Consider the following 24,801-nt stretch of genomic DNA (forward strand, 5'->3'; position numbering starts at 1 on the left):
AGTACCTCACTACAAGGCCGGTCACCAGATAACTGTATGCAAAGCAATGCACTTGCTTGGTATGATGGCCTCATGCATTCACTTGGTTCCACACGCGCGCCTGTTCCCAATGCAGTAATGGTTAGCGAAACAATAGTCTCAGGCAAGCGGTAAGTGGGACGATTTAGTGGTTTCGCTAACCCCTGGTATAGGCACTGGTAGTCCAAGGACAACCTGCTAAAAGGAAAACCCTTCTGCATTCCGCCAGCACAAGCAATCCGAACTACAGACGCCTCACTCACTGGATGGGGGGGCTCACTAGCCCACAGCCAGTGGACATGTGCTACAGCCCAAAGACGCATCAACTTCCTTGAACCTTTGGCAGTCCTCAAGGATCTTCAAGCTTTTCAGCAACATCTTTGAAGTCAGACAGTGCAAGTCCTTACAGACAGCACACTGCCCTGTTCTACATAAACAGGAAGGCACACACACTCCATGTCTGTCCAAGCTATCACAAAAAATATGGAAGTGGGCACACAAGCAGAACATGTTCCTAACCTCTCAACATGTTCCAGGGGAACTCCATTCTCTGGCAGAAACTCTAAGCAGATACCCTCTACCAGAAGAACACAAGTGTGAACTCGACAAAGATATCCTAGATGGAATGTACTCTCATTGGGGTCAGCCCCATCAGACTTGTTTGCCACAAGCCTAAACGCGCATTGCCCAGACTTTGTGTCCAGGTTTCCCCAACCAGGGCCCAAAGGGAACACCCTGTGGATGAACTGGTCAGGGAAATTTGCTTACACTTGTCCCCCGATGTCAGGGAGAATTCTGTGCTAAGGGAAAAACATTTGCTAATTCTCTTCACCTTAGAGACCCCCAGCAACTTTGCTGGATTTTGAGGACATAATTTTTTTACCTGTAGAGTGTGACCCTTTTTTCCCACCCCGTCATCTATTTCAATGTGTGTTTTACTCTTGTGTTCTTTGATTATGGAGTTTTAGATGACTCCATAAGCATCAACTTTTCGTGTGTGTCACGCAGCACCCCCAGTGCAGTGGCACATGGAAGCCTTTCAAGCTTTCCCAAGGTTTAAATACCTTCTCTGGGATAAACTACTGACTTTACTAGTGTTTTCAAATTCCTAGACCCAACACACCCTATCCTCCTATGGAGTGCTGGAGGGGCTACCTAGTATCCCCTGTGTCCAGAAACTCATGTAGCAGTCAAATGCTACCATTTCCTCTTTAAATGGCTGGTTGCAGTGGTTTTACTATGAACTACCTTGGTTTTTCCCGAATGCGAACACTGGTAGCATTAAATCGTGTGAGCCATGTTTTTCAAGATGGTGTCTGAGCCCCCTTTGTTTAAACAGGTCCTGGTCTTCTTTTTTCGCCATTTCTTTGTGGAAAGGTCCTTCTAGAGTTTTTGTCTGCGCGCCAAACCAGGGTTGGTCCCTTTGTTTCATCGCCTTTGGCGTGTTTCAGGCCTGAAGACCGCCTCTGGCGCCCGAGTGTCTGGGGTGGGCAGCAAGAGAGGGTGGTGCCCGAAACTCCCTGTGCTTAGTCTCCTAGGAGACCCAAATGCACTCTGGCGTGATTGGCTGGCTGACTGTCTGGCAAGGACAGCCACCTGCTGGGTGAGTGGCAGCTAGGCTGGAATGAATGGGAGGAAACTGGATAAAAGGCAAGTCTCTTGGCTTGGAAGGCAGTCGACCACTGGAACGAAAGAACCGAAGACGAGCTTGAAGAGGACTGCTCCAACTCCTAGACCATTGGTTTGCCCGGTGACGCCCTGCTGCAGGTCCGAATCGCTAAGTTCATCTCGACAGAGAAGCCCTGCAAGGATGACTTCTCTCTTTGAGTTGGTGGGACCAATCAACTCGACCCGTAAGCCACCTGGATACCATTCTCGGAGCTGGTTGTATTGTCCTCGGAGTGCTGCAGGAAACCGAATGGGCAGGGAGAGGGACACCAGTTTGTGTGCTTTACTACAGCTACCGGAATTGAAGATTTGCCAGCTTTCCGACCAGTCCCAGTGCAGTGCAGGAGTCCCCCGACGTCCTCCCTCTTGTCCCCACGACTGAGGCTCGGGAACAGCGAGATCTGCAGGAACTGCCAGGAACAGAAGTCTTCAGCTGCATCTTTTTCTGCATTGTAAGGTACTGTGAAAACCCGACCGAAAGAACTTACCTCTCACTGCGAAAGTGCTTGGAACTTTTGCAACTTGCAGGCCTAGTCAGCTTGTGACCCAATATATGAATCTTTCTTTTAGGAACTACTTCTGAGAACTTTGGCAAAGACTTTTCCGTTTAACTATCAGAACTGCTTTATCCTATACAAGACTTTAGCCCATTGACTTTGTCCTAACCTATTCCATTGAATTGGCTCCTCTGGTGAACTCAAACTATTTGCACTGTCTAAAAGTAACTGTAATATTAGTTTTTATTAACCTATGCCTTTTTGCTCCTACTTCAAAGTTCTCTGAATGCCATTTTGCTCCTCCTTCAAAGACGTTTAAATGCCTCAGACCCGTACCGTTTAAAGTACTGAAGTATATTGTTGTGTGATATAGATTGATTTTAATACTTGTGATTGTAGACCTCTGTGGAACATCCTTACAGCTCACATTCCCTCTTGAGATAAGCCTGGCTGCTCAGCTCCGCTACCAAAAACTGTGTAGTACAGACTTCTACCAAAGGTTGGTTTTGCTTACAACTGTAGTCATAGTTGTGTGTTGTGGTCCCAAAGGGTACTGCATACAAACTCTGCCTAACACCCAACACCACGCCTGAGCAAGATAGTGCACAAGATGCACCAGGAACAAGTGACTCTAATCCTGGTTGCTCCTATGTGGTCGAGACAAGCTTGGTTTCCACATCTGCTCAAACTGACGATGTGTGACGCAATCATGCTCACGTGCCCGTACAACATGCTAACACAACACAAGAGAGCATCACTCTATCCACGCCCTCAATCTATGAACTTGGCAGCTTGGCTCCTGAAGTCATAGAATTTGGTCACTTAAATCTTCCACAGAGGTGTATGGGTATTCTAAAAGAACCACGAAAACCCAACAGCAGACAGTGCTATTTCGATAAGTGGAAAGGATTTGTGATATGGGGCACGTTCTAAACTCTAAACCCAACAGAATGTTCCCCGGCTAACATTCTACATTACATGGCTATCCTGTCGGCTTACATCACTTCACAGAACAAGATGTCCTGGCTTAACGTCCCTGTCATTAAAGCATTCACTGAAGGGGTAAAGAGGCTATACCCTCCAATTTCCAACCCTCCACCGGGCTGGCGTCTTAATGTTGTGCTTTCCAAGCTCATGTGTGCACACTTTCAGCCTCTGCACGAAGCCAGCCTAAAACATCTGACTTACAAAACGGCATTCGTAGTAGCTACCACCTCTATAAGATGAGTTAGTGAGCTACAGGCTTTGTCCGTACAATGCCCTTTCTTCATAATCCACAAGTACAAGGTTGTCCTCCAAACACATCCTAGGTTTTCACCTAAGCTCATTTCAAAGTTCTGTGTTAATCAATTCATAGAAGTTCCTACTTTCTTTCTAAATCCATCCAACTCAGCGGAAATAACCCTCCATACACTTAATGTACAGAGGACAGTCTTGTACTCTGTGAACAAAACTAAACCTCTAAGGAAAACAAATCAACTCTTTGTTTCCATAGCACTTGGGAAAGAGGGCAAATGCTGTCTCCAAATGGATAGTCACAAGCATACAGCCGTGCTATTCCCTATCCAAATGAGTTTGAACTTTCACTCCCAGGGCTCCTCTACCAGAGGTACAAGAACCAGCTTAGCTTTCATTGCAAACGTCCCTCTAGACGCCATTTGAAAAGCTGCTACATGTAGTTCCATGCATACTTTCACACAGCATTATTGCATTGACACTCACTCTAATGCAAATGCACATGTAGTACAGGTGGTTCTAAAACATCTCTATGCCGCTGTACCTTCTCACCTCCCACATCCAGATACTGCTCGCAAATATATGCTGAGCATGTGACCTAAGCAGATCCACACGCTCCAGAAGAGATCCATTTCTCACCATAATCGTATTTCTGGTGCTTGTATCTGCTTAGATTCACATGCACCCACCCTTCCTCCCCTTCTGGAGTTGAAGGCGCATAGATGTTGTCCTGGGTTATCACTGTTTCTGCTTGATCACATCTCTACTCGTGCTACACTTCATGCAGCCTCATGTCAGAAACAATAAATCGGAGGGACCTTGACACATGAAGGACCATGAGTACAGTACACGTCAAACTAGGGATAGTATTACAACATGCCCTGTGGACGTGCGTTTTTGAGTTTTGAAAACAAATCTTCTAATACTCCGTGACTACCACTAGATGTTGGACTATACAGAGCTTGTGAATCTAAGCAGATACAAGCACCAGAAATACGATTACGGTGAGTAATGCATCATATATATATTTCTGCATATATTGGCTATTTTGCTACGTTAAAATGTGGGACTAATTGTACAGCTATCTCCCATCCTCAGTTGAGTGAAGCCAGACTGCTCTGTCACATTTCCAATTAGTGTTTTGGACTGACTTGGTGAGCACTCTATCCACACACAACTGTATTGTCTTCTGAACCCCTCAACAGAGGAATTCTGAAAAACCCTCCTAACTGATTGAGAAAGCAAGGATGTTGGGACACAACTTGTCACTGAAAGATTAGGACTTTTACCCAGAACATGTTTATCATTTTATATATTTATCATATTAGAAACGTAGCTAGAGATGTCCTAGCTTTTGCAGTAAAAGGAAAAAGTTATGCTCTGTGATACATTGCACCAGAAAATGTACTAAAACTGGGAACCTGAGGCAATTCATAGTGCTTTATACATTACATGTTTGGAATATTTAAGTGTTCGTCAAGTGGAAACTGTCGGCCTCTTTTTTTAGTCCCTTTTTGACTTGCACACCATGTGTATACAATATAGAATTCTTACGTCTTTCCATTCTCTTCCTTTTAAGATCTTTTCTCAGATGTTGAATCAGATTTCCATGCCAAGGTTCCTGTTGTCTTTTGCAAAGATATTAAAAGGTTTGTGTTGCAATTAGTGAGGAATTGTTCTTAATCTGTTACATTGTTCTATCACGGTTTATGCATTGCATCATGCATGCAAAATTTGGTTATAACTGCTATAAGATCGTATTAGTCTCTGAAAACATAACGGCGGCATTCTACACTCAGCATGTACTGCATTAGCTCCACACTTTAATGAAATTCATTAAGCACTCAAATTTAATAAAGATGGTTTAGTTGTGTTCTAATTTGAACTTTACAGTTACACAACTGAACAATCGTATCACTTGGAGAATCATCTCCCCTTATTGAATGCATTGTTGTTACATAAGAATTTTTTTTTTTCTTAACGCTTCTAATTTCTTTTGGTTTTGGAATCTGCCCCTCTTACTCCTCTTGTAGTAATCTACTCTGCATACACATGTTGACCCTTATTTCTGTTAGTACAGACTATTTGTTATTTTTTTTTTTAGCCGAAATTTCGTTAGTACCGGGCAACTCATGCACCTAAATACCAAAGCCAATTTGTAAAACAAGATTTATTATTACTTTACAGAGATTTTTGGCACAGGGTCAGGTCTTGAGCTTCTTCACTGCCATTAGGGGTAGGGTTAATGACCCCTTAGCACCATACTGTATTTATAGAAAACAAATGTTGAAAGATAAGGACACACCTGTAATGCTGGCGTTGCTGACATGTTATTCTTTCCTTTCTTGGAAGCCTTTGTTCTGTTTTTTCCTGGTTTTAAATGCGCTAACCACTGTACAGAACATCATGTCCTATATGAAACCAGTAAAGCTAACTGTATTTCTATTAATCATAACCTTGACATGTTATTCATCAACTGCATTATAATCAGAAAATTTGCAGGTTTATAAGGCATTATTAATGTACACACATATATTGTACAATATTCAGTCAGTGCAAATATTGTATGGAAAATAACGCTCTGCATACAAATAGTTAAAATGTTGAATGATGCAATGAAGTGGTATTGCATTGTACCCTCAACAGAAACTACAGCTGCGACATTCCCTTCTTCTAAAAGAACTTAATAAAGTGCTGAGACATTCTCTTAATAGTCAGTTTGGGGGCAGTTTTGACATCCCACAGTAGATACTGCTAGTGAATAAAACCACAAAGGATACTTTCACTGAAAAGCTGATTTCGAATGCTTACAGATGGATAATAGGAGTTAGCACACTTAAAGCAAGATGGGAGAGGGACTTAGCCCCGCTGAAGGAAGGGGAGTGGGAACTGGCCATACATTACAAAATCCTGCATAGACTCTATTATACCCCCAGGAGATTACATCTAATGGGGAGGAGGAAGGTCAATATCTGCCTCAAGTGCAGAGGAGATTTGTGCACCTTCATACAGATTACCTGGGTTTGCCCCTGGATACTGGGATTCTGGGAGGGGCTGCTGCAAAGAATGCAGTCTGTTCTAAGAGACAAGGTGCGGCAGACCCCAAGGTATGTTTGTTGGGTGTATGGGGAGACACATCAATGTCAACATTCGACAGGTCGTTTACTGACCTAACGTTTGTCCTAGCGAAAAGCGGAATAGCAAGGATATGGAGGTCTAAGGAACTCCCTTCCCTTGCTGACTGGGAACTCAGCATGAACGGAAGCATTGAAATGGCAAGACTGGTATACTAAAGTAGAAACCTCCTGGTGAATCACGAAAGGTTGCGGAGGGAATGGATACAGGAAGGGAGAAAAATTCAGGAACTAGACATGAGGAAACAGAGGGGGGTAGAGGCAATAAAGTGGCCATGCAATTGGTGTTAAGTGGATGGGGGATGGACTAGCGGCTATAGGGATTGGGAATGGGGCTCAGGGTTGTTGCTTGTTGTTGTTTGCTGTTGTACATCTATCTGATAATACGAAATATGTTTCTACAGTCAAACGCACAGCTGTGTGTTGTCAATAAATGAAAACAAGTGTTTTTATTTTAAAAGTGCCTAGCGCTTCCATTATTGGAGAAAACCTTTCCACATAAAAGGACCTTCAAGCTCATTTTACCAGCAGTCAAGTGTTGTTAAAAGAATGGTTAAAAGTATGCCCTAAATGCCAAAGCTGAAGTGAAGTAATGTATTTCGGACTTCCAACTGTTCTCCTTTCCACATCCAATGCCTGCTAAGAAAGGGAACATATGCTACATAGCAAAAAGTGAAGTTTCCCAAAGGCAACTATCCCTTAACTCTGAATATTGGCACAGACTTTACTCTCTGCCCACCTTCTGCATCTGCCTAAAATGAGGATGATTTAAATTATTCCACTCTGCCGGGTTGTAATACCAATGATGAAATGTGTGAAATGTTTCCGACTCGGGTAAACTTGCTTTTAGATTTGCCAGAAAAAAGCCTGATTTACTATTGTTAGGCAAGGTTTGTATGCAGTACAGTTTTGGTAGCGTGTTGAGCAGCCAGGCTTATCTCAAGAGGGGCCAATGTGAGCTGTGGGGGAGTTACACAGAGATTCACAGTGACAAGTATTCAAATAAACACTTACACACAAGGTTTCTTGAATAAACAATTATTAATGTATTCATCAGTCAGTTAGGATAAGCCTTCTTCAGAAGGGAGCAATATAATAGTAACACACAAATACACTTCAATACTGGACACACTTAGATTCTAATTCAGTAAAGACTCTTTTGAGATAGCCAACAGACACAATCTACACCCTCGGGTGACTTCAATAGCTTAGGTGCTGGATACATTAATTTCTTACTGTTGGCATTTAGAACACTCTTAGAAGTTGGTAAAAGGAAGAGGTGAGTAGAACAAACAAGAGACCACAAATATTCTTAAGCAGGCAAATACTTTCGGATTCCCTAATCAGAGTCATGCAGTATAATGGGCTAAGCCAAAGTCAATGGGCAAAAGTCTTATATAGGATGAAGCATGTTAGAGAGAATTCTCAAAAATGTGCTAATTCCCTCCACCTTAGAGACCCCCAGCAACTTTGCTGGATTTGGAGAACTTGATTTTTTTCACCTGGAGACTGTGTGACCCTTTCCCCCCCTCTCTTTAATGTGATTGTATACACTGTGTTTCTTTTTGGTTGTGGAGTCTAACCAACTCCATGGGCATCATCTTTTAGAATTCGGTCACAAAGCACCTTCAGTGCAGTGCCACAGGGAAGTCTTCCAGATTTCCCAAGGTTTAAATACCTTCTCTGGGATCAACTACTGTTTCCCAGAGCAGTGGAGTGAAATTGACTTCACTTAGTCCTGTAAAATTCTAGACCCAGCACACCCTTTCTTAGAATAGCATGCTGGAGGGGTTACTTAGTATCCCCTGTGTCTAGTTACTGATGTAGCATTTATATGTTACCCTTTCCTCTCGGAATGGCTGCTGGCAGTGGTTTTGTAATGAACTACCATGATTTACCCCGACCGCAAACTGTTGCAGCTACGGTAACGTAAAATCACGGGAGCCATGTTTTTCAAAATGACACTGAGCCTCCTTTGTTAAAATGTTCCCTGGTCGTCTCTTTTCACCATTTCTTTGTGGAAAGGTCCTTCTCTGGTTTTTCTATGCGCGCCAAACCAGGTTTGTTCTCTTTGTTCATTTCGCCTTTGGCAGGCTTCTGGCGTGAAACCCGTCTCTGGCTCCAGAGTGTCTGGGGTAGGCAGGAAGTGAGGGAGGTGCCGAAACTCCCTGTGCTTAGTCTAGTACAAGACCCAAATGCACTCGGTGGTGATTGGCTGGCTGATTGTCTGGCAAGGACAGCCACCCTGCTAGGTGAGGGACAGCTAGGCTGGAATGAATAGGAGAGAACTAAATAAAAGGCAAGTCTTTTGGCATGGAAGGCAGAGTCGACCACTGGGCGAAGGAACTGAAGAAGAGCTTGAAGAGGACGCCTGCTGCAACTCCTGGACTGTTGGTTTGCCGGTAAAGCCCTGCTGCAGTGACTACTTGCCAAGTTCGCATCGACAGAGGAGCCCTGCAAGGACGACTTCTCCCTTTGAGTTGGTGGGACCAATCAACTCCCAGGTAAGCCACCTGGGCACCCACCTCAGAGCTGGTTGAATTTCCGCAGAGTTGCATCAGGAAACTGTATGATATGATATGATATGATATGGTATTTGTAACATGCATATACACAAGTGTTTCAAGGCGCAACGAGGCAGGGAGGGGGGGAAACAAGGGGAAGACAGACAAACGATCCTACTAGGCCAGGTGTCATTCAGATCGCGCAAGTGCAGAGGTAAGGGGAAAAGGAGAAAGTGCAGGGGGAGGAGGTGGGGGGGAAAGTGCAGTACAAGGTAAGTAGCGTAATAAAATAATAAATAATAATAAAAGGGCCAGCTGGTGGCAAGTGCGAGGTAAGTGCAGAGCAAGTGCTGGGAAGGGGGCTGTAGGGATGCAGTGACAGTCCCACAGTGCAGGGGGAGCCAGGGAGGCAGTGCAAGTGGAGAGTGGCTGGGCCCTGGACCGAGGTCACAGAGTGGCCCAGATGCAGGTTTAGTGCAAACTTCAGTGGGGAGTTTAGCAGGTTTAGCAGGGGAGAGGGTAAACCAGGAAGAGGGACAGCAGATTGTGTGTGTTGCTTGTAAACTGGCCTAAAGCTTTTGGAAGATCCTCCAGACACCCATGAAGCAGGACTGACCTAGCCTGACCCCCCTCAGTTGAGTGCGGGACCTCAGATGGGAGGAAAGTCCACCTTGACATCCAGGAACAGAGTTTATTGCTATTTGCTGAACCGCAAGGAACTGATACGTGAAACAGCCACTGAAAATAAAGTTAGCCGGTTGCCAGTTTTGAGTGTCAGTGCAGTGGTCCTCCGGCGTCCTCCCTCTTGTCCCCATGACTGAGGCCCAGGAATAGTGTGATCTGCAGAGCTGCACAGGAACAGAAGTCTTCAGCTGCATCTTTTCTGCTTTACTAAGGTACTGTAAATGGAAGTCTAAGAGAACTTAACTCTTACTGTGGAAGTGCTTGTAACTTCTACAATTCACAAGTCTAATCAGCTTGTGGCCCTACATTTGATTCTTCTTTTTATCAAAGACTCCTAAGAACTTGTGCCAAGACTTTTCCATTTGCTTACCTGAAGTGCTGAATCCTAGACAAAGACCATTAACTTTGGCTTAGCCTATTGGAATCGAATGACTCTTCTGTGCCATCTGAAAGTATTTGCCTTATTTAGGAATGTTTGTACTTTCTTGTGTTCTAATAACCTTTGCCTTTTAACAACTTTTAAAAGAGTATTCTGAATGCCATCAGTAAGATATTAATGTCCCCAGCACCCTTGTTACTGAAGTCACCTGTGGGTGTAGGTTGTGTCTGTGGGCCATCCCAAAAAGGCCTTGTCTGATTCAGACACTCAGAGTGTACAGTATTGAAGTTTCTGATGTTTGTTAATCTGCTTAGAATCACATGCTGTGCATAGGTCCGACATCCAGTGGTCACTGCGGAGTATTGCATTTTGTTTTTCGTAGTCGAAAAAGGGGACGTCGACAAGGCGTGTCTGTAACACTATCCCTATAGTGACGTGCGTTGTACCCACAATCCCTCACGCGTCGAGGTCCCTCAGATTGTTTTTTTCCGCACAGCTTCTGGTCGCCTTACGCGGAGCTCCTAGAGAGACATTGCAAATACTTACTACGGACCTCGGTCCTTAATTATACTTATTATATTGTTAAGGATCCCTCCCCTCGACGTTAGCTGTGAAGCTGTTTCTCCGCCGAGCAAGTTTTCGACGGAGGGGAAGAGACGGAGGAGATCCTTCGGCGCTGCCGAACACGTGGCCTGGCCTCGCCGGCCAACATACAGTAGGGAGAGTGGGGGTTCGAACTTTTATCTTCTCTTTGAGAATGTCTTTCTTTCTCCCCTATCTTTCCCTTGGGGTTGTTATCACCAGTTATTATTGCCTCAGCTATGGAGAGGACACCTTTTAAGTTTTGCCCATGCTGTAGGGGCAAATACACTTGGAAGGACAAACACAAGCTCTGTAATCGTTGCTTGCCCCTCGATCATAAGGAGGACAGCTGCGCGGCCTGTAAGCTCTTGAAACCAAGAACTCTTAAAGAACGAAAAGTTAAGAGGTGGGCAGACTACGCTATGTCGAAGTCAGTTTCCTCACCCGCCGCCGCTGTTACAGAAAGTGACTAGGAGGGTGATAACTCGACGTCCGTTACGGAAGTCATTAACCCCCAGAAGGAGCGCTCGCGCTCCTCGACGTCCGTCCCCGGCCCGACGGGCTCGGCTCACGCCCTGCTTATGGGGATGAACACCCCGGCGACAAGGACGAACATAGACCCCATAGGCCTAAGCACACAACCCATGGCTCTTCTTCGTCAAAGACGAAGGATCCATCAGCGCCGAAGGGGACGCAGGGCACTCCGGCGTCTACCTCAGACCGTAAGGGTCTCAAGCCCCACCCGCAAACGCAGCCGCGACCAGCGATTGGGCTTTCATCAAACACGGGCGCTACCTCAAAATCATCCGACGTAACGCTCCATAGAGCGGCCGTCGAGGAATAACGCGTAACGCAGGCAACGTCGACACCAGAGCCCTCTACTGACAAACTCGTTGTCGAGAGCCTGGCGAGAATTGTTTCCGAAGACAAACGTAAGCGGACGACGAAACAAACGTCGAATACCGCACAAAAAGCTATGGAAACGCCAAAAAAGCGCAAGAGTAGCCAGGAACTGCCCCCTTCATCTAAGGGCACTTCTGAACTATCGGAGGGCTTTTCAGAGGGCGACGGAAACCTTTCTTCGACGTTGTGGGAGCGTTCTAAGCGTTTTGAAAGTGAAGACACTGATTTCCCCCCTCTAGACTATTCAGGGGTCCCCCATGAGACCCTTGAAAGACTCCATTCTTGTATGGAGAAAATGGAAAGGTTTTTGGGAAGCCAAAACCCACCCACACCCAAAAGACCAAGAGAATGGCCCCAGGATGACCCTAGAGTCAAGATTCCTAGACTGTTTCCCCCTTCTGCAGACGTAAATGACCTCACTGAAGAGGAGCAATACCTCCAGGAAGATGAGGAGTGTGGAGAGGAAGAACATGAGGAAGAGGGGTTTGAAGAAGATCCTTACACTAGTGCAGGAGCTTTTGAAGAAGATACAGCTACCTCGCAGCCCTGGCAATCCCCATCAGTGCAGCCTTGGAAATCCTCATCAGTGCACTCAGACCCTGATGTCTTTCACCCTTCTCCTCCCAAGGATTCACCTATTGGAAACACCTCTCCCATAGATGACCAACCTTCACTTAATGCACTATTGCGCAAGGCAGCAGCGCATTTTGAAATAGACACAGGGGAGACTCTTCCTGACATAGACTTTGTAGAGAAAGTTATTAAAGAAAAAGCCCCTGTTAGTCAGTCTATTCCGCTCCTGGCTTCTATAAAGAGTAGAATAACTCCTTCCCTTTCCAATCCTGCCTTAGTCAGAGGGGTCAACCCTCGGATAGAAAAGCTCTTCAGCCCTTCGTCCTCTGACCCTTTGTACATCAGAGGACATTCTATTCCGGACTCCCTCGTAGTTACTAATACAAGAAAAAGAGCGGGGGTACCCACTATCCACTAGTGAGGCACCACCTGACAAAGAGGGCAAGAAGCTCTATGCACTTGGGAAGAGAATCACGACCTCTGCCGCCTTCTCAACTAGGATTGCAAATAACAATTCCCTACTAGCTAGCTACGCAGATCCACAGTGGAGCAAGCTGCGCAGCGAAGCGGAGGACGTACCAGAACCCATGCGTTCACGCCTGTTAGCTATAATCTCAGAGGGAACTCTTGTAAACCAGGGCATCGTAAAGAACTCCTTAGATGCCGCAGAGACGGCTGGCCATTCCCTGGTTCAGGGAATACTTCTCAAACGCCATGTCTGGCTGCGCAATTCGGGATTTAAGCCGGAAACCCAGGCTTTCCGGATAAATAAGCCCATAGAACAAACACATCTGTTTGGGAAAGCAGTTGATGAGGCCCTAGAACATGCGAAGAAAGAGTTTGATACCATCAAGACTCTTGACCAAATTTCTAGGCCCCCTAACAGACGCAGCTATGGCAATAGACGCTCCTTTCGTGGCCAACGCCAGCAGCAAAACCAACAGCAATTTTACTCTGCTACCAACTGGCCCTCTAACCAGGTTAACAACACCCAGTTCAGTCAAAGAGGCCAACGCCGTGGCAAAGGAAGAGGTTGCGGCTCCAGCCCCAAAGGTTCCACGCCCAATACCAACAAATGACCCGAAGATTCGGGTCCCCTCCCATGCATCACCGGTCGGGGGCCGGCTAACATCGTTCCTTTCAGCATGGGAGGGAATATCGTCAGACCGCTGGGTATTATCCACCATAGCCCACGGATACTGCATCGAATTCAACGGTTCCCCGAAGTACAGACCCCCACGGAACCGACGCATGACACCGGAACACCTCACCATTCTTCTTCAAGAAGTAGAAGAGCTACTGAAAAAAGAGGCTATAGAGGCTGTCCCCCTATCTCAGGTAACAGAAGGTATTTATTCAGTGTACTTCCTTGTACCCAAAAAGGACTTAACCATGCGCCCTGTATTAGATCTGCGCCCAGCGAACAAGTTTGTCAAACCCCAAAAGTTTCGTATGGTGACCTTGCAGGAAGTAATCCCACTGTTATCACAAGGGGATTACATGACAACACTAGACATGAAAGATGCATACTTTCATATTTTAATGTTGCCAGCGCACAGAAAATACCTCAGGTTCAAGATAGAGAACAAACACTACCAGTTCAGAGTACTACCCTTCTGGATAGCATCTGCACCAAGGGTATTCACGAAAGTACTGGCAGTGGCAGCGGCCCACCTGCACAGGTTATCCATCCCGGTATACCCTTACCTCGACGACTGGCTCATAACAGGGGATTCTTACGAAACATGCTTCTCCAATACCCAAAAGACCGTAGACCTTTTGTCCCAACTGGGCTTCTCCATCAACGAAAAGAAGTCCAGCTTAGACCCCAGCCAAATCAAACAATTCCTAGGGGCTCTAATTTGAACAAAGGACGGCCTTGTCTTCCCCTCCAACGAGAGGGTTCAAAACATGCTGTTTCAGATCCCCCCTTATGTGGCAGGTCTAGAGGTAACGGTACGCAAAGCAATGCGCTTGCTAGGGATGATGGCGTCATGTATTTATTTGGTACCTCACGCGCGCCTGCGCATGCGCCCAATGCAAGAGTGGCTCTACAGCCAGTGGTGTCAGGCCAGCGGACAATGGGACAATCTAGTGATGGTCTCGCAGGCCTTGGTTCTCTTGCTACGGTGGTGGACAAAAGAAAACCTGTTATTAGGGAAATCTTTTGCCACACCCGCAGTGGAAGCCACTCTAACCACAGACGCTTCCCTTACAGGATGGGGGGCTCACCTATCCCATCAGACTGCTCACGGAGCGTGGACTCCGAGCTTAGCATCCAAGCATATAAACCTGCTGGAACTACTAGCGGTGTTCAAAGCACTGAAAGCCTTTCAGGAACACCTACAAGGAAAGACAGTGATGGTCCTCACAGACAGCACCACAGCCATGTACGAATGGCAATTGCACGAAGACATCGTCTTAGACGTCTTCACGCAATGGGGGTTCCCGGAAATAGACCTGTTCGCAACTCTGGAGAACTCACAATGCCAAAGTTACGCCTCCAAGTACCCCCAGAACCAGTCCAAGGGGAACGGTCTGTCGATTCAATGGTCAGGGAAATTTGTTTACGCCTTTCCCCCGACTCCCCTTCTCAACAAAGTGGTGCACAAGATGCACCAGGAGCAGGTTACCATGATACTAGTGGCCCCAATGTGGGCCCGGCAGCCATGGTTCGCTCACTTGATGGAGATGTCCCTATCTCCCCCAGTGAAAACTTCCCTGCCAGTACAACATGCTGTCACAGGACAAGGGCAGGACACTGCATCCGTGCCCTCAGACCATGAACTTAGCAGCCTGGCTCCTGAGATCATAGAATTTGGACATTTACAACTCCCGCAGAGATGTATGGACATCCTCAGGGAAGCCAGAAAACCTAATACTCGCCACTGCTATTCTAGCAAGTGGAAAAGATTTGTCATCTGGTGTAGAGGTAAGAGCATCAACCCAGTTGACTGCTCTCCCACTAACATTGTTCTGTACTTGACCCATTTACTGGATTCAGGTCTAGTCTTCAATTCCATTAAAGTCCACCTAGCGGCACTTTCTGCATACACCACTTCCCAACTTAGTGTTGTGGTGGAAGATACCAGTTATCAAGGCCTTCATGGAGGGGGTAAAGAGAATACACCCTCCGATAGCTAACCCAGCTCCGGGATGGGACTTAAATGTGGTACTTTCTATACTCATGGGCCCTCCTTTCGAACCCATGCACAAGGCAACTCTTAAAGACCTCACTCTTAAGACTGCTTTCCTAATAGCTATCACCTCCATTAGGAGAGTAAGTGAACTACAGGCTCTTTCATAACAGTTCACAAGGATAAGGTGGTTCTACGCACACACCCAAGGTTTGCACCAAAATTCATCTCGAAATTTCATGTAAACCAGTCAATAGAACTACCAACGTTCTTTCAAAACCCTGCCAGCTTGGGAGAAAAAAGTCTGCATACACTAGATGTACGCAGAGCTGTCGTGTTCTACATGGAAAGAACCAGACCACTGAGAAAGACTAATCAGTTCTTTGTCTCTGTGGCAGCAGGAAGAGAAGGAGATGCAGTTTCAAAGTCCACTTTATCTAGATGGATTGTTCAATGCATCACTCTCTGTTACACTCTTGCTAAGAGAGAACTACCCTTCAAGCCAAGAGCACATTTCACTCGAGGCACTGGGGCTTCCATAGCGTTCATTGCAAATGTTCCCCTTGAGTCCATCTGCAAAGCGGCTGCCTGGAGTTCTGTGCACACCTTTACAAAACACTACTGTCTAGATGCACACTCTAGATCTGACTCCCAGGTGGGACAGGCAGTATTAAGACATCTTTTCTCTACTGTTCCTTCTCATAACCCACCGCCAACTCCGGGTACTGCTCGCTAGTCTATGCACATCATGTGATTCTAAGCAGATTAACAAACATCAGAAGACAATGCATTACTTACCGTAAAAGCATTTCTGATGGTTGTATCTGCTTAGATTCACATGCGCCCACCCTTCCTCCCCGCTCGGATGGAAGGAACATAGACATCCTTTTCTATATTTCTCTCTTTTCTGTACTCACTCACGTCTAGAAGGGTCCCTCAGGGCAGAAAAATACAAACAGAGGGACCTCGACGTGTGAGGGATTGTGGGTACAACGCACGTCACTATAGGGATAGTGTTACAGACACGCCTTGTCGACGTCCCCTTTTTCGACTACGAAAAACAAAATGCAATACTCCGCAGTGACCGCTGGATGTCGGACCTATGCACAGCATGTGAATCTAAGCAGATACAACCATCAGAAATGCTTTTACGGTAAGTAATGCATTGTCATATCTGTGTTACTATTCTATTGCTCCCTTCTGAAGAAGGCTTTATAACTGACTGATAAATAAATGTTTAATTGTTTATGCAAGACACCTTGAGTGTAAGAGTTTATTTGAATACCTGTAACTGTGAATCTTTGTGTATCTCCACTACTGTTAGGCAGAAACCTGTGCAGTTCCCTCTGGGACCACTGCAAAAGATTTAAGACTACAGGTGTTGGCAGTAAACCCACTTGGTAGCAGTCTGCACCGCACAGATTCACTGTGGTAGCTGTGGCTGAGCAGCCAGACTTCCCTCAAGACGAGTTAGGCAGTATACAGAGGATACATGATAGGTACAGAGGCACAATAGCACAAGCAAACACTGACCAGAGCTAGGTGTAAAAGTATAGACTTATTTATTAAAGGTACACTCATAAATTACACTAGCACATTAGAAAAGGTAAGAAAGTCAAACACAGTTACTATTACTCATATGTACATCCCTAATCGTTGGTTGGACAATTCTAAGTTAACACCACTTATTTCCAACCAGAGGTGAGCGCTTAACGTTAGATGGTACTCCAACAAGTATTACCAAAAGGGAGGGAAAAGGTAGAAATAAAGAAAGCAGTAAGGTAAAACACTTTTCACATAAGGTTAGCAAAGGCAGTCAAGGGTGGAACAAGGAGAATTAGTTTGGGGCCCGCTTTAGAGGGAGCCAGGCGAAAAATGTGCCCAAGATCACACAATGTCACAAGTCTTTGCAGGTGGGTAAAAAGGTTTTACTACGGTTCTGAAAAGTTTAGTTAGGGTGTCCCAGACCTACCCAGGTTCGAGAGCCGAGGGCTAAATCTACCCCGTACAATCGGTGGCAAGGGAGGCCGGGCGGAACACAGTACCTTTAAAAGTGGAAAGATTCCTCCAGCGGTGATAGTCGTTCCTGGTAGTGGGTGCAAGCGCGGCGTCGTCCCGAGGAAGAGGTGATCTCGACGTGGAGGAAAGTTGCAGGTCGTTGCACTACCAGGGATGAGGCCAGCCGTGGAGTTCTCTGGTCACAAAGGATTTTTACCCCTCTTTCGCGGTTGAGGTAAAAAGTGGTATCCCGGTTGCCGGGGTGCTTGGCACTGGCAAGGCGGCCACGAGATGCTTCGGGACGGCGAAAAGAAGGCAGCAACTGGTTGTCCCCACCAGTTAAGGGAAGAAGACTCTCCGGCGGGAGATCTCCTCTGTCGTCGGGAAAAGTGGTGAGACGATTCTGCAGGGCTTCACCGGTGGTGTCGTCTTGGCAGGTCGGCTCGGCTTCTCCCTCTTCGGCTTCTTAGGTCCTGTGGCGACATCTGAAGAACCAGTCCCAAAAACCCTGCTTTTATGCAGCAAACCCCCATTCATACAGCCTAGCTGTCACTCAAACATGCTAAGTGGTGAGCGGGGTGGCTCACCACTTGGGCCAATCACACTAGAGTGCGACATGAGTTGGCAAGGCAACTCAGTCCAGGGTGTCTAAACCCCCTCCCACACCCCCTGTGGTACCCAGACAGAATGGCACCACTTTGGAGGGCTTCTGTGCAGAAGCCCGCCAAAAGTGGAACAAAGGCTTGACTCGGGTTCAGGGTTACTGAAGTGAACCTAGACGCCATTTTGGCGGCGAGTTCCGGCAAAAGATCCCAACCCGTGAATTTATATTAATTAAATAAACCGGCGGTATCTTTAACATTGCACCAAAAAGTGGTGCATCAAAAACAATGGGAAATCCCATTGGGAAATATTCCGGTGGAATATTTCCGTGGTATCCACTGCCACCAGCCAGAACTCGGCGAGGGGGGACGGGACAGTACCCCCTCGACAACAGACCCAGGGGCAATCTAATTGCCCCTACCAGTACTTCCACAGTAAGATGGTTTGTACTGGTTAAGTTCCTAAGTTAAGACTAGTAAAGTCAATGGTAACTTTACAGACCCAGGGAGACAGTAGTCAGTCCCAGGGTGTGGAGTCTATGTTTGGGGGTCTCTAGGACACCCCTGTGCTACTGCACTGAGGGTGCTGTGTAACACACATTCAAAAACCAATGATGGCCTATGGGGAAAATTACCCCCTAGCCCATAAGCACATAGCAAGTCACAGAAAAACTCTCTCAAGTCATGTCCAAGAGTGAGGGTAAAAGAGTCTCACTCTTGGCAGGAGAAAAAATAAACCTCAGAAAATCCAGCAAAGCTGCTGGGGTACTCACTAGGTTAGGAAATTCAGCCTAAACAGAGAATTCTTCCTAACACTCACCCGCCCCAGACTAAGGGACAGGAGGATTTAATCCACTCCTGGATGAACCTCATACCTCTAGTCGATGACATACATCCTAGAGAGTCCATCAGCATTTTGATGGTGACACCCTGACCTGTGCTCAATGTTGAAATCAAACCCTTGGAGGCAGATTGACCATCTCAATAGTTTTGGATTTTCCCCTTTCATTTGCATTAACCATCTCAAGGGTTGGTGGTCAGTCTGAATGACAAAAGTAGAACCATACAAGTATGGCCTAAACTTCTTCAGTGCCCACACAATAGCAAAGCATTCTCTTTCGATTGTTGCCCACCTTGTTTCAGGTTCCTTCAGTTTTCTACTGATGAAGCAAATGGGGTGTTCCCTACCCTTCTCATCCAGTTGGCTAAGAACTGCACCTATACCTACATTGGAAGCATCAGTTTGTACAATGAAAGTTTGGTGGTAGTCAGGAGCTCTGAGTACTGGAGCTTGGCAGAGAGCTTTCTTCAGGTTTTCAAAGGCCTGATTGCATTCCTCAGTCCATTTGACCTTCTTAGGGAATTTTGGAGAGGAGGTCACATTCAGAGGAGAAGCTATGGTCCCATAGTTCTCAATGAAATTCCTGTAGTACCCAGTGAGGCCTAAGAAGGCTCTCACCTGGGTCTGAGTAGTAGGTGTTGTCCAATTTTGCACAGCTTCAATCTTGCTGAGCAAAGGCCTTATTTCTCCACCTCCTACCTCATGTCCAAGGTAGACCACTTTACTCTGACCAATTTGGCACTTGCTTGCCTTTATGGTCAGATTAGCCTGCTCAAGAGCCTGCAAAACATATCCTAAGTGGGTCACATGTTCTTCCCAGGAGTGGCTGAAGACTGCAATGTCATCCAAGTATGCCATGCAGAAGTCCTCCATCCCAGCGAGAACTTGGTTCACCATCCTTTGGAATGTTGCAGGTGCATTTTTCAGTCCAAAAGGCATAACCTTGAATTGGTATAGGCCAACTGGGGTAGAAAATGCAGTTTTCTCCTTGGCATGGTCTGTCAGGGCTATTTGCCAATAGCCTGACGTAAGGTCCAGTGTGCTGAGGTACTTGGCTGCACCAAGTTTATCCACCAACTCATCTGTCCATTGCAAAGGGTGGGCATCAGTCTTGGTGACTGCATTAAGAGCTCTATAGTCCACACAGAATCTCAACTCTTTGGATCCTGCCTTTGGTACTAACACCACTGGGCTAGACCATGGACTAGTAGAGGGCTCTATTACCCCGAGATCAAGCATCTTCTTGACCTCACCTTTGATGTGGGTTCTGACATGTTCTGACATTCTATATTCCCTGCTTTTGACTGGCAGACAGTCACCAGTGAGTATCTCATGCTGTCCCCAAGGGGTCAAGCCTGGTGAAAGTGAGAACAGGGGGGCAAACTGATTTAACATAGCTTTGCACTCCTCCTGTTGCTCAGGGGTTAGAGCTGAAGAGAGATTAACTCCTTCAACCTTTTCGTCCAAAGGTAAGCCTCTCAGGAGGTCAGGTAGAGCGTCACTCTCCTCCTCCTCCTCCGATGAAGCTAGAAGCAAGGCTCCTACTTCTGGTCTAGAGACATAGGCTTTGAGGCGGTGTGTGTGGAAGACTCTGGGAGCTTCCCTGGGTTTGCCCAGATCCACCAGATAGTTGACCTCTCAAGTTTTCCCACAACCTTGAAGGGTCCCATCCATTTGTCTTGCAAGGCCCTCTGCCTTGTTGGGAGCATAACTAGAACTAGCTGGTCTTGAGTAAACTCAACCATGTTAGCCTTCTGATCATGCCAATGTTTGATCAGAGCTTGGCCAGCTTTCAAGTTGTCACTTGCTTCTGCCATCATGTGTGACATTCTCCTTCGGAGACCTATCACGTAGTCAGTCACTCTGACCGGCTTGGGGGAAGGAGCACTCTCCAACCCCTCCTTAATCAGGGCCAAGGGGCCTCTGACGGGATGGCCATAGAGAAGTTCAAAGGGAGAATAACCCAATCCCTCCTGAGGGACTTCCCTATAAGCAAATAGAAGGCATGGCAGTAGAAGGTCCCACTTCTTCTTAAGGGGTTCTTCTAAGGCACCTATCATGCTCTTCATGGTTCTGTTAAATCTTTCTACCAACCCGTTTGTCTGAGGGTGGTAGGCGGTTGAGAACTTGTAGGTGACTCCGCAGGTTTTCCACATGGCTTTCATGTAGTTGGACATAAAATGTGTCCCCCTGTCAGAGATCACCTCCTTAGGAAACCCAACCCTGGTAAAGATACCAAGGAGGGCCTTAGCCACAGCCTGAGCTGTAACAGTCCTCATAGGAATTGCCTCAGGGTACCTAGTAGCATGGTCTACTACAACAAGGATAAACCAGTTGCCTGAGGAGGTTGGGGGATCAAGGGGACCAACAATGTCAATCCCTACCCTCTCAAATGGGACTCCCACAACTGGGAGAGGCACTAAAGGTGCCACATTCTTGGAACCAACCTTACCAGAAGTCTGGCAGGTATGGCAGCTCCTGCAATACCTATCTACTTCAGCCCCCATTTTTGGCCAATAGAAGTAGAGAGAGAGCCTTTCCTTGGTCTTCTTGAAACTCAAGTGACCAGCCAAAGGAATCTCGTGGGCTAGTTGCAAGAACTGTTGTCTGTTCTCTTGGGGCACTACCAGGCGTTGGTAGGCTCCAGGTTCAGATTCAGTGGGTTCACTGTAGAAGAGGCCATCTTCCCAGTGTAACCTATACTTCCCAGGCTCTTGCCCATCAGCCTGAGAAGCTGCCTGCTGGCAGAGACCCTCCAGAGTTGGACATTCTCTTTGTCCCTTACGGAAAGCTGTCCTGCTGGGTCCACCTTCTGCCAGTAAAGACTGCAGCTCAGGATGGTCAGCCGGGTCCAGGTCTCCAATAAGTTCTGGACCTCCTACTAGCTCTTCTTCAGAGTCTAGTTCAACCAAACGGGGTTGTACCTCCCTCTCAGCCTCAGCTGGAGGTGGAGTTACAGGTGTAACTTTGGACAACCTCGGGGAAGTCCTTGTTGGAAGCACTGGAGTGCTTGCTGTAGGCTTTTTCCTTGGAGTCTTGGGTTGCCCCTTTGCTCCTGATCTGGTAGTTACTGCAGTAAGTTGCTCCAGTGGTAGAGGAGTGATTTCTGTCATCATCTCCTGAGATAAACCTTGCAGGGTTTTCTCTCTTGCAGATTTGGTTAGCTCCCGTAACCTTTTACTAGGAGGTCTGGGGGTATGTGACACAACTCCAAGAGCTTTCAGGTCATTTCCCAGCAGAATTCTTCCTGGCACTTCACATTGTATACTGACAGGTATCTTCACAGCCATATCATTACACTGGATGAGAACTGGTAACTGGGGACACATCTGCACAGGCCCTCCAGCTAACTTGGTGAGGCATTTGGGTGCCTTAGCAACATCCTCTGCCTTGAAAAATGATTCATACACCACAGTTATGCTGGTCCCAGTGTCCCTGATGGCAGGGGTCTCCTGACCATTTACGTGGACACTGTCCTTATAATACTCTTTAGTATTATCTGGGATAGAATTATATACATCTAAATTCTGCTGTTCCCACAACCCCAGAGAGACTAAAGAAACACTGGCTGAGACTCCAGTGGGTTCATCAGCCAGTAGTAGAAAGTTTCCACTTGCCATAGTGACATCCTCCTCTGGAGCGAAGGCTAAGGAGACAAGTTGGACCCCTGAAGGTTTACCCTTACATCTGGGATCTCCTTTCACATGGTCAGTAGCCTTACAAACATAACAGGCCCCAAAGGCCCTTTGGAATGGAGGCTTGTTCTGACCTCCTTCTGGTTTAGCACCAGAAGGTATACTACTCTGCTGTGGTTTCCCAGGTGGCTTACCCTTATGGTTTTGTTTGGGGCCCTCTTTGGAATTAGGATTATTAGAATTCTCTTTGGAGTCTTTCTTAGGCTGTCTTCCCTCATCCTTCTTCTGAGTTACCCCAGAATCCTTGTGAGTAGCCCTGTTGGCAACCCACAAGTCAGCAGCCTTAGCCAGCTTCCTAGGATCTAATTCCTGTGAATCAGCCAAGTGCTGTCTGAGCTCAGGAGAGCAGGCATCATAAATTGACTCCATCATTACAAGATTTCTCATTCCTTCATAAGTGTTCACCTTGTAACCCTTAATCCATCCCTCTAAGTTTTTCAACCCTTCACACACCCAGGTAGCCCAAGGGGTACCATCATGCTTTTTGAGGCTCCTAAACCTCTTAAGATACTGGGAAGGGGTCTTCCCAAACCTAGCTATCAAAGCTAGTTTCACACATTCATACTCTTTCCTATCCTCCTCCCCCAACTCCATTACCACATCAGTTGCAACAGGGGGAAGCCTAGAGAACAACCAGGTGAGTAACTCATTACCTGTGATGTTCTGGAGCCCATGATTATACTCAAACATAGACAACCAATCCAACACATCCAACTTAGGCTCATACATACCAATCAATTCCTTAGGCATCCAGGGTTTTTTAGGACTGGAACTTCTAGAGGAGCCAGAGAGAGAAGCATTCTCAACAGACAATTTCTTCATTTCTAGCTCATACTTGAGCTCCATTTCCCTTAGCCTTAGTTCTTTGTCAGTTTGAGCATTAAGTTTCTTGTACTCTAATTCAAGTTTCATTTTCTCTAGTTCAAAGTATTGAGGGCTAAATGTGGGACCTGGCAAAGGTCCAGTAGGTACAGCTGGTAGAGCAGACAGAGGCCTAGAGGGACTATCTACAACAGTTTCATCCTCCTCTTCTGGTTCTGACCCAAGATCATCAATACTTTGTTCTATATCAAGATCATGGCTGCTTTCTACATTTGTTGGAGTGATAGGTTCCTCTGGACCATCCTCCAGACTTTGGTTTTCTAACAACCTTTCTATTAGCTCTATTTTCTTTCCTTTAGTCATGAGATTCTTATGCTTACAGAGAAGTCTTAGACAATCAGCAGTTTTTGTAGCAAGGGACTCTTGACTATAACTTTCCATAGTAGATGGGTTAAAAATGACTTTTTCTTTCTTGTGCTTAAGCTTTGTGGTTAGTTGCACTAAGGTATCTCAAAAGTACTCTAAAGTGTATACTCAATACAGATCCCACCGCTGTACACCAGTGTTAGGCAGAAACCTGTGCAGTTCCCTCTGGGACCACTGCAAAAGATTTAAGACTACAGGTGTTGGCAGTAAACCCACTTGGTAGCAGTCTGCACCGCACAGATTCACTGTGGTAGCTGTGGCTGAGCAGCCAGACTTCCCTCAAGACGAGTTAGGCAGTATACAGAGGATACATGATAGGTACAGAGGCACAATAGCACAAGCAAACACTGACCAGAGCTAGGTGTAAAAGTATAGACTTATTTATTAAAGGTACTCATAAATTACACTAGCACATTAGAAAAGGTAAGAAAGTCAAACACAGTTACTATTACTCATATGTACATCCCTAATCGTTGGTTGGACAATTCTAAGTTAACACCACTTATTTCCAACCAGAGGTGAGCGCTTAACGTTAGATAGTACTCCAACAAGTATTACCAAAAGGGAGGGAAAAGGTAGAAATAAAGAGAGCAGTAAGGTAAAACACTTTTCACATAAGGTTAGCAAAGGCAGTCAAGGGTGGAACAAGGAGAATTAGTTCGGGGCCCGCTTTAGAGGGAGCCAGGCGAAAAATGTGCCCAAGATCACACAATGTCACAAGTCTTTGCAGGTGGGTAAAAAGGAATACGGTTCTGAAAAGTTTAGTTAGGGTGTCCCAGACCTACCCAGTTTCGAGAGCCGAGGGCTAAATCTACCCCGTACAATCGGTGGCAAGGGAGGCCGGGCGGAACACAGTACCTTTAAAAGTGGAAAGATTCCTCCAGCGGTGGTAGTCTTTCCTGGTAGTGGGTGCAAGTCGCGGCGTCGTCCCGAGGAAGAGGTGATCTCGACGTGGAGGAAAGCTGCAGGTCGTTGCACTACCAGGGATGAGGCCAGCCGTGGAGTTCTCCGGTCACAAAGGATTTTTACCCCTCTTTCGCGGTTGAGGTAAAAAGTGGTATCCCGGTTGCCGGGGTGCTTGGCACTGGCAAGGCGGCCACGA

The 24,801-nt window shown here is 46.5% G+C and overlaps 1 protein-coding gene across 7 annotated transcripts in view; it reads left to right on the forward strand.

The window, feature by feature from the left end:
* The window catches only part of TUT4 (terminal uridylyl transferase 4), a 2,154,442-nt gene that overhangs the window by 276,777 nt on the left and 1,852,864 nt on the right, over positions 1-24,801 (forward strand). For all 7 annotated transcript variants that reach the window (XR_011291019.1, XM_069642184.1, XM_069642186.1 and 4 more), the window contains exon 9: positions 4,999-5,068. Coding sequence is in view for 6 of the 7 variants with exons in the window: in XM_069642184.1 (XP_069498285.1) it covers positions 4,999-5,068 (70 nt within the window). In the remaining variant the exon portion in view is untranslated. The remainder of the gene's footprint in view (positions 1-4,998; positions 5,069-24,801) is intronic.

Source organism: Ambystoma mexicanum, chromosome 1q (assembly GCF_040938575.1).
Source record: "Ambystoma mexicanum isolate Mex_15411 chromosome 1q, UKY_AmexF1_1, whole genome shotgun sequence".
NCBI lineage: Eukaryota > Metazoa > Chordata > Amphibia > Caudata > Ambystomatidae > Ambystoma > Ambystoma mexicanum.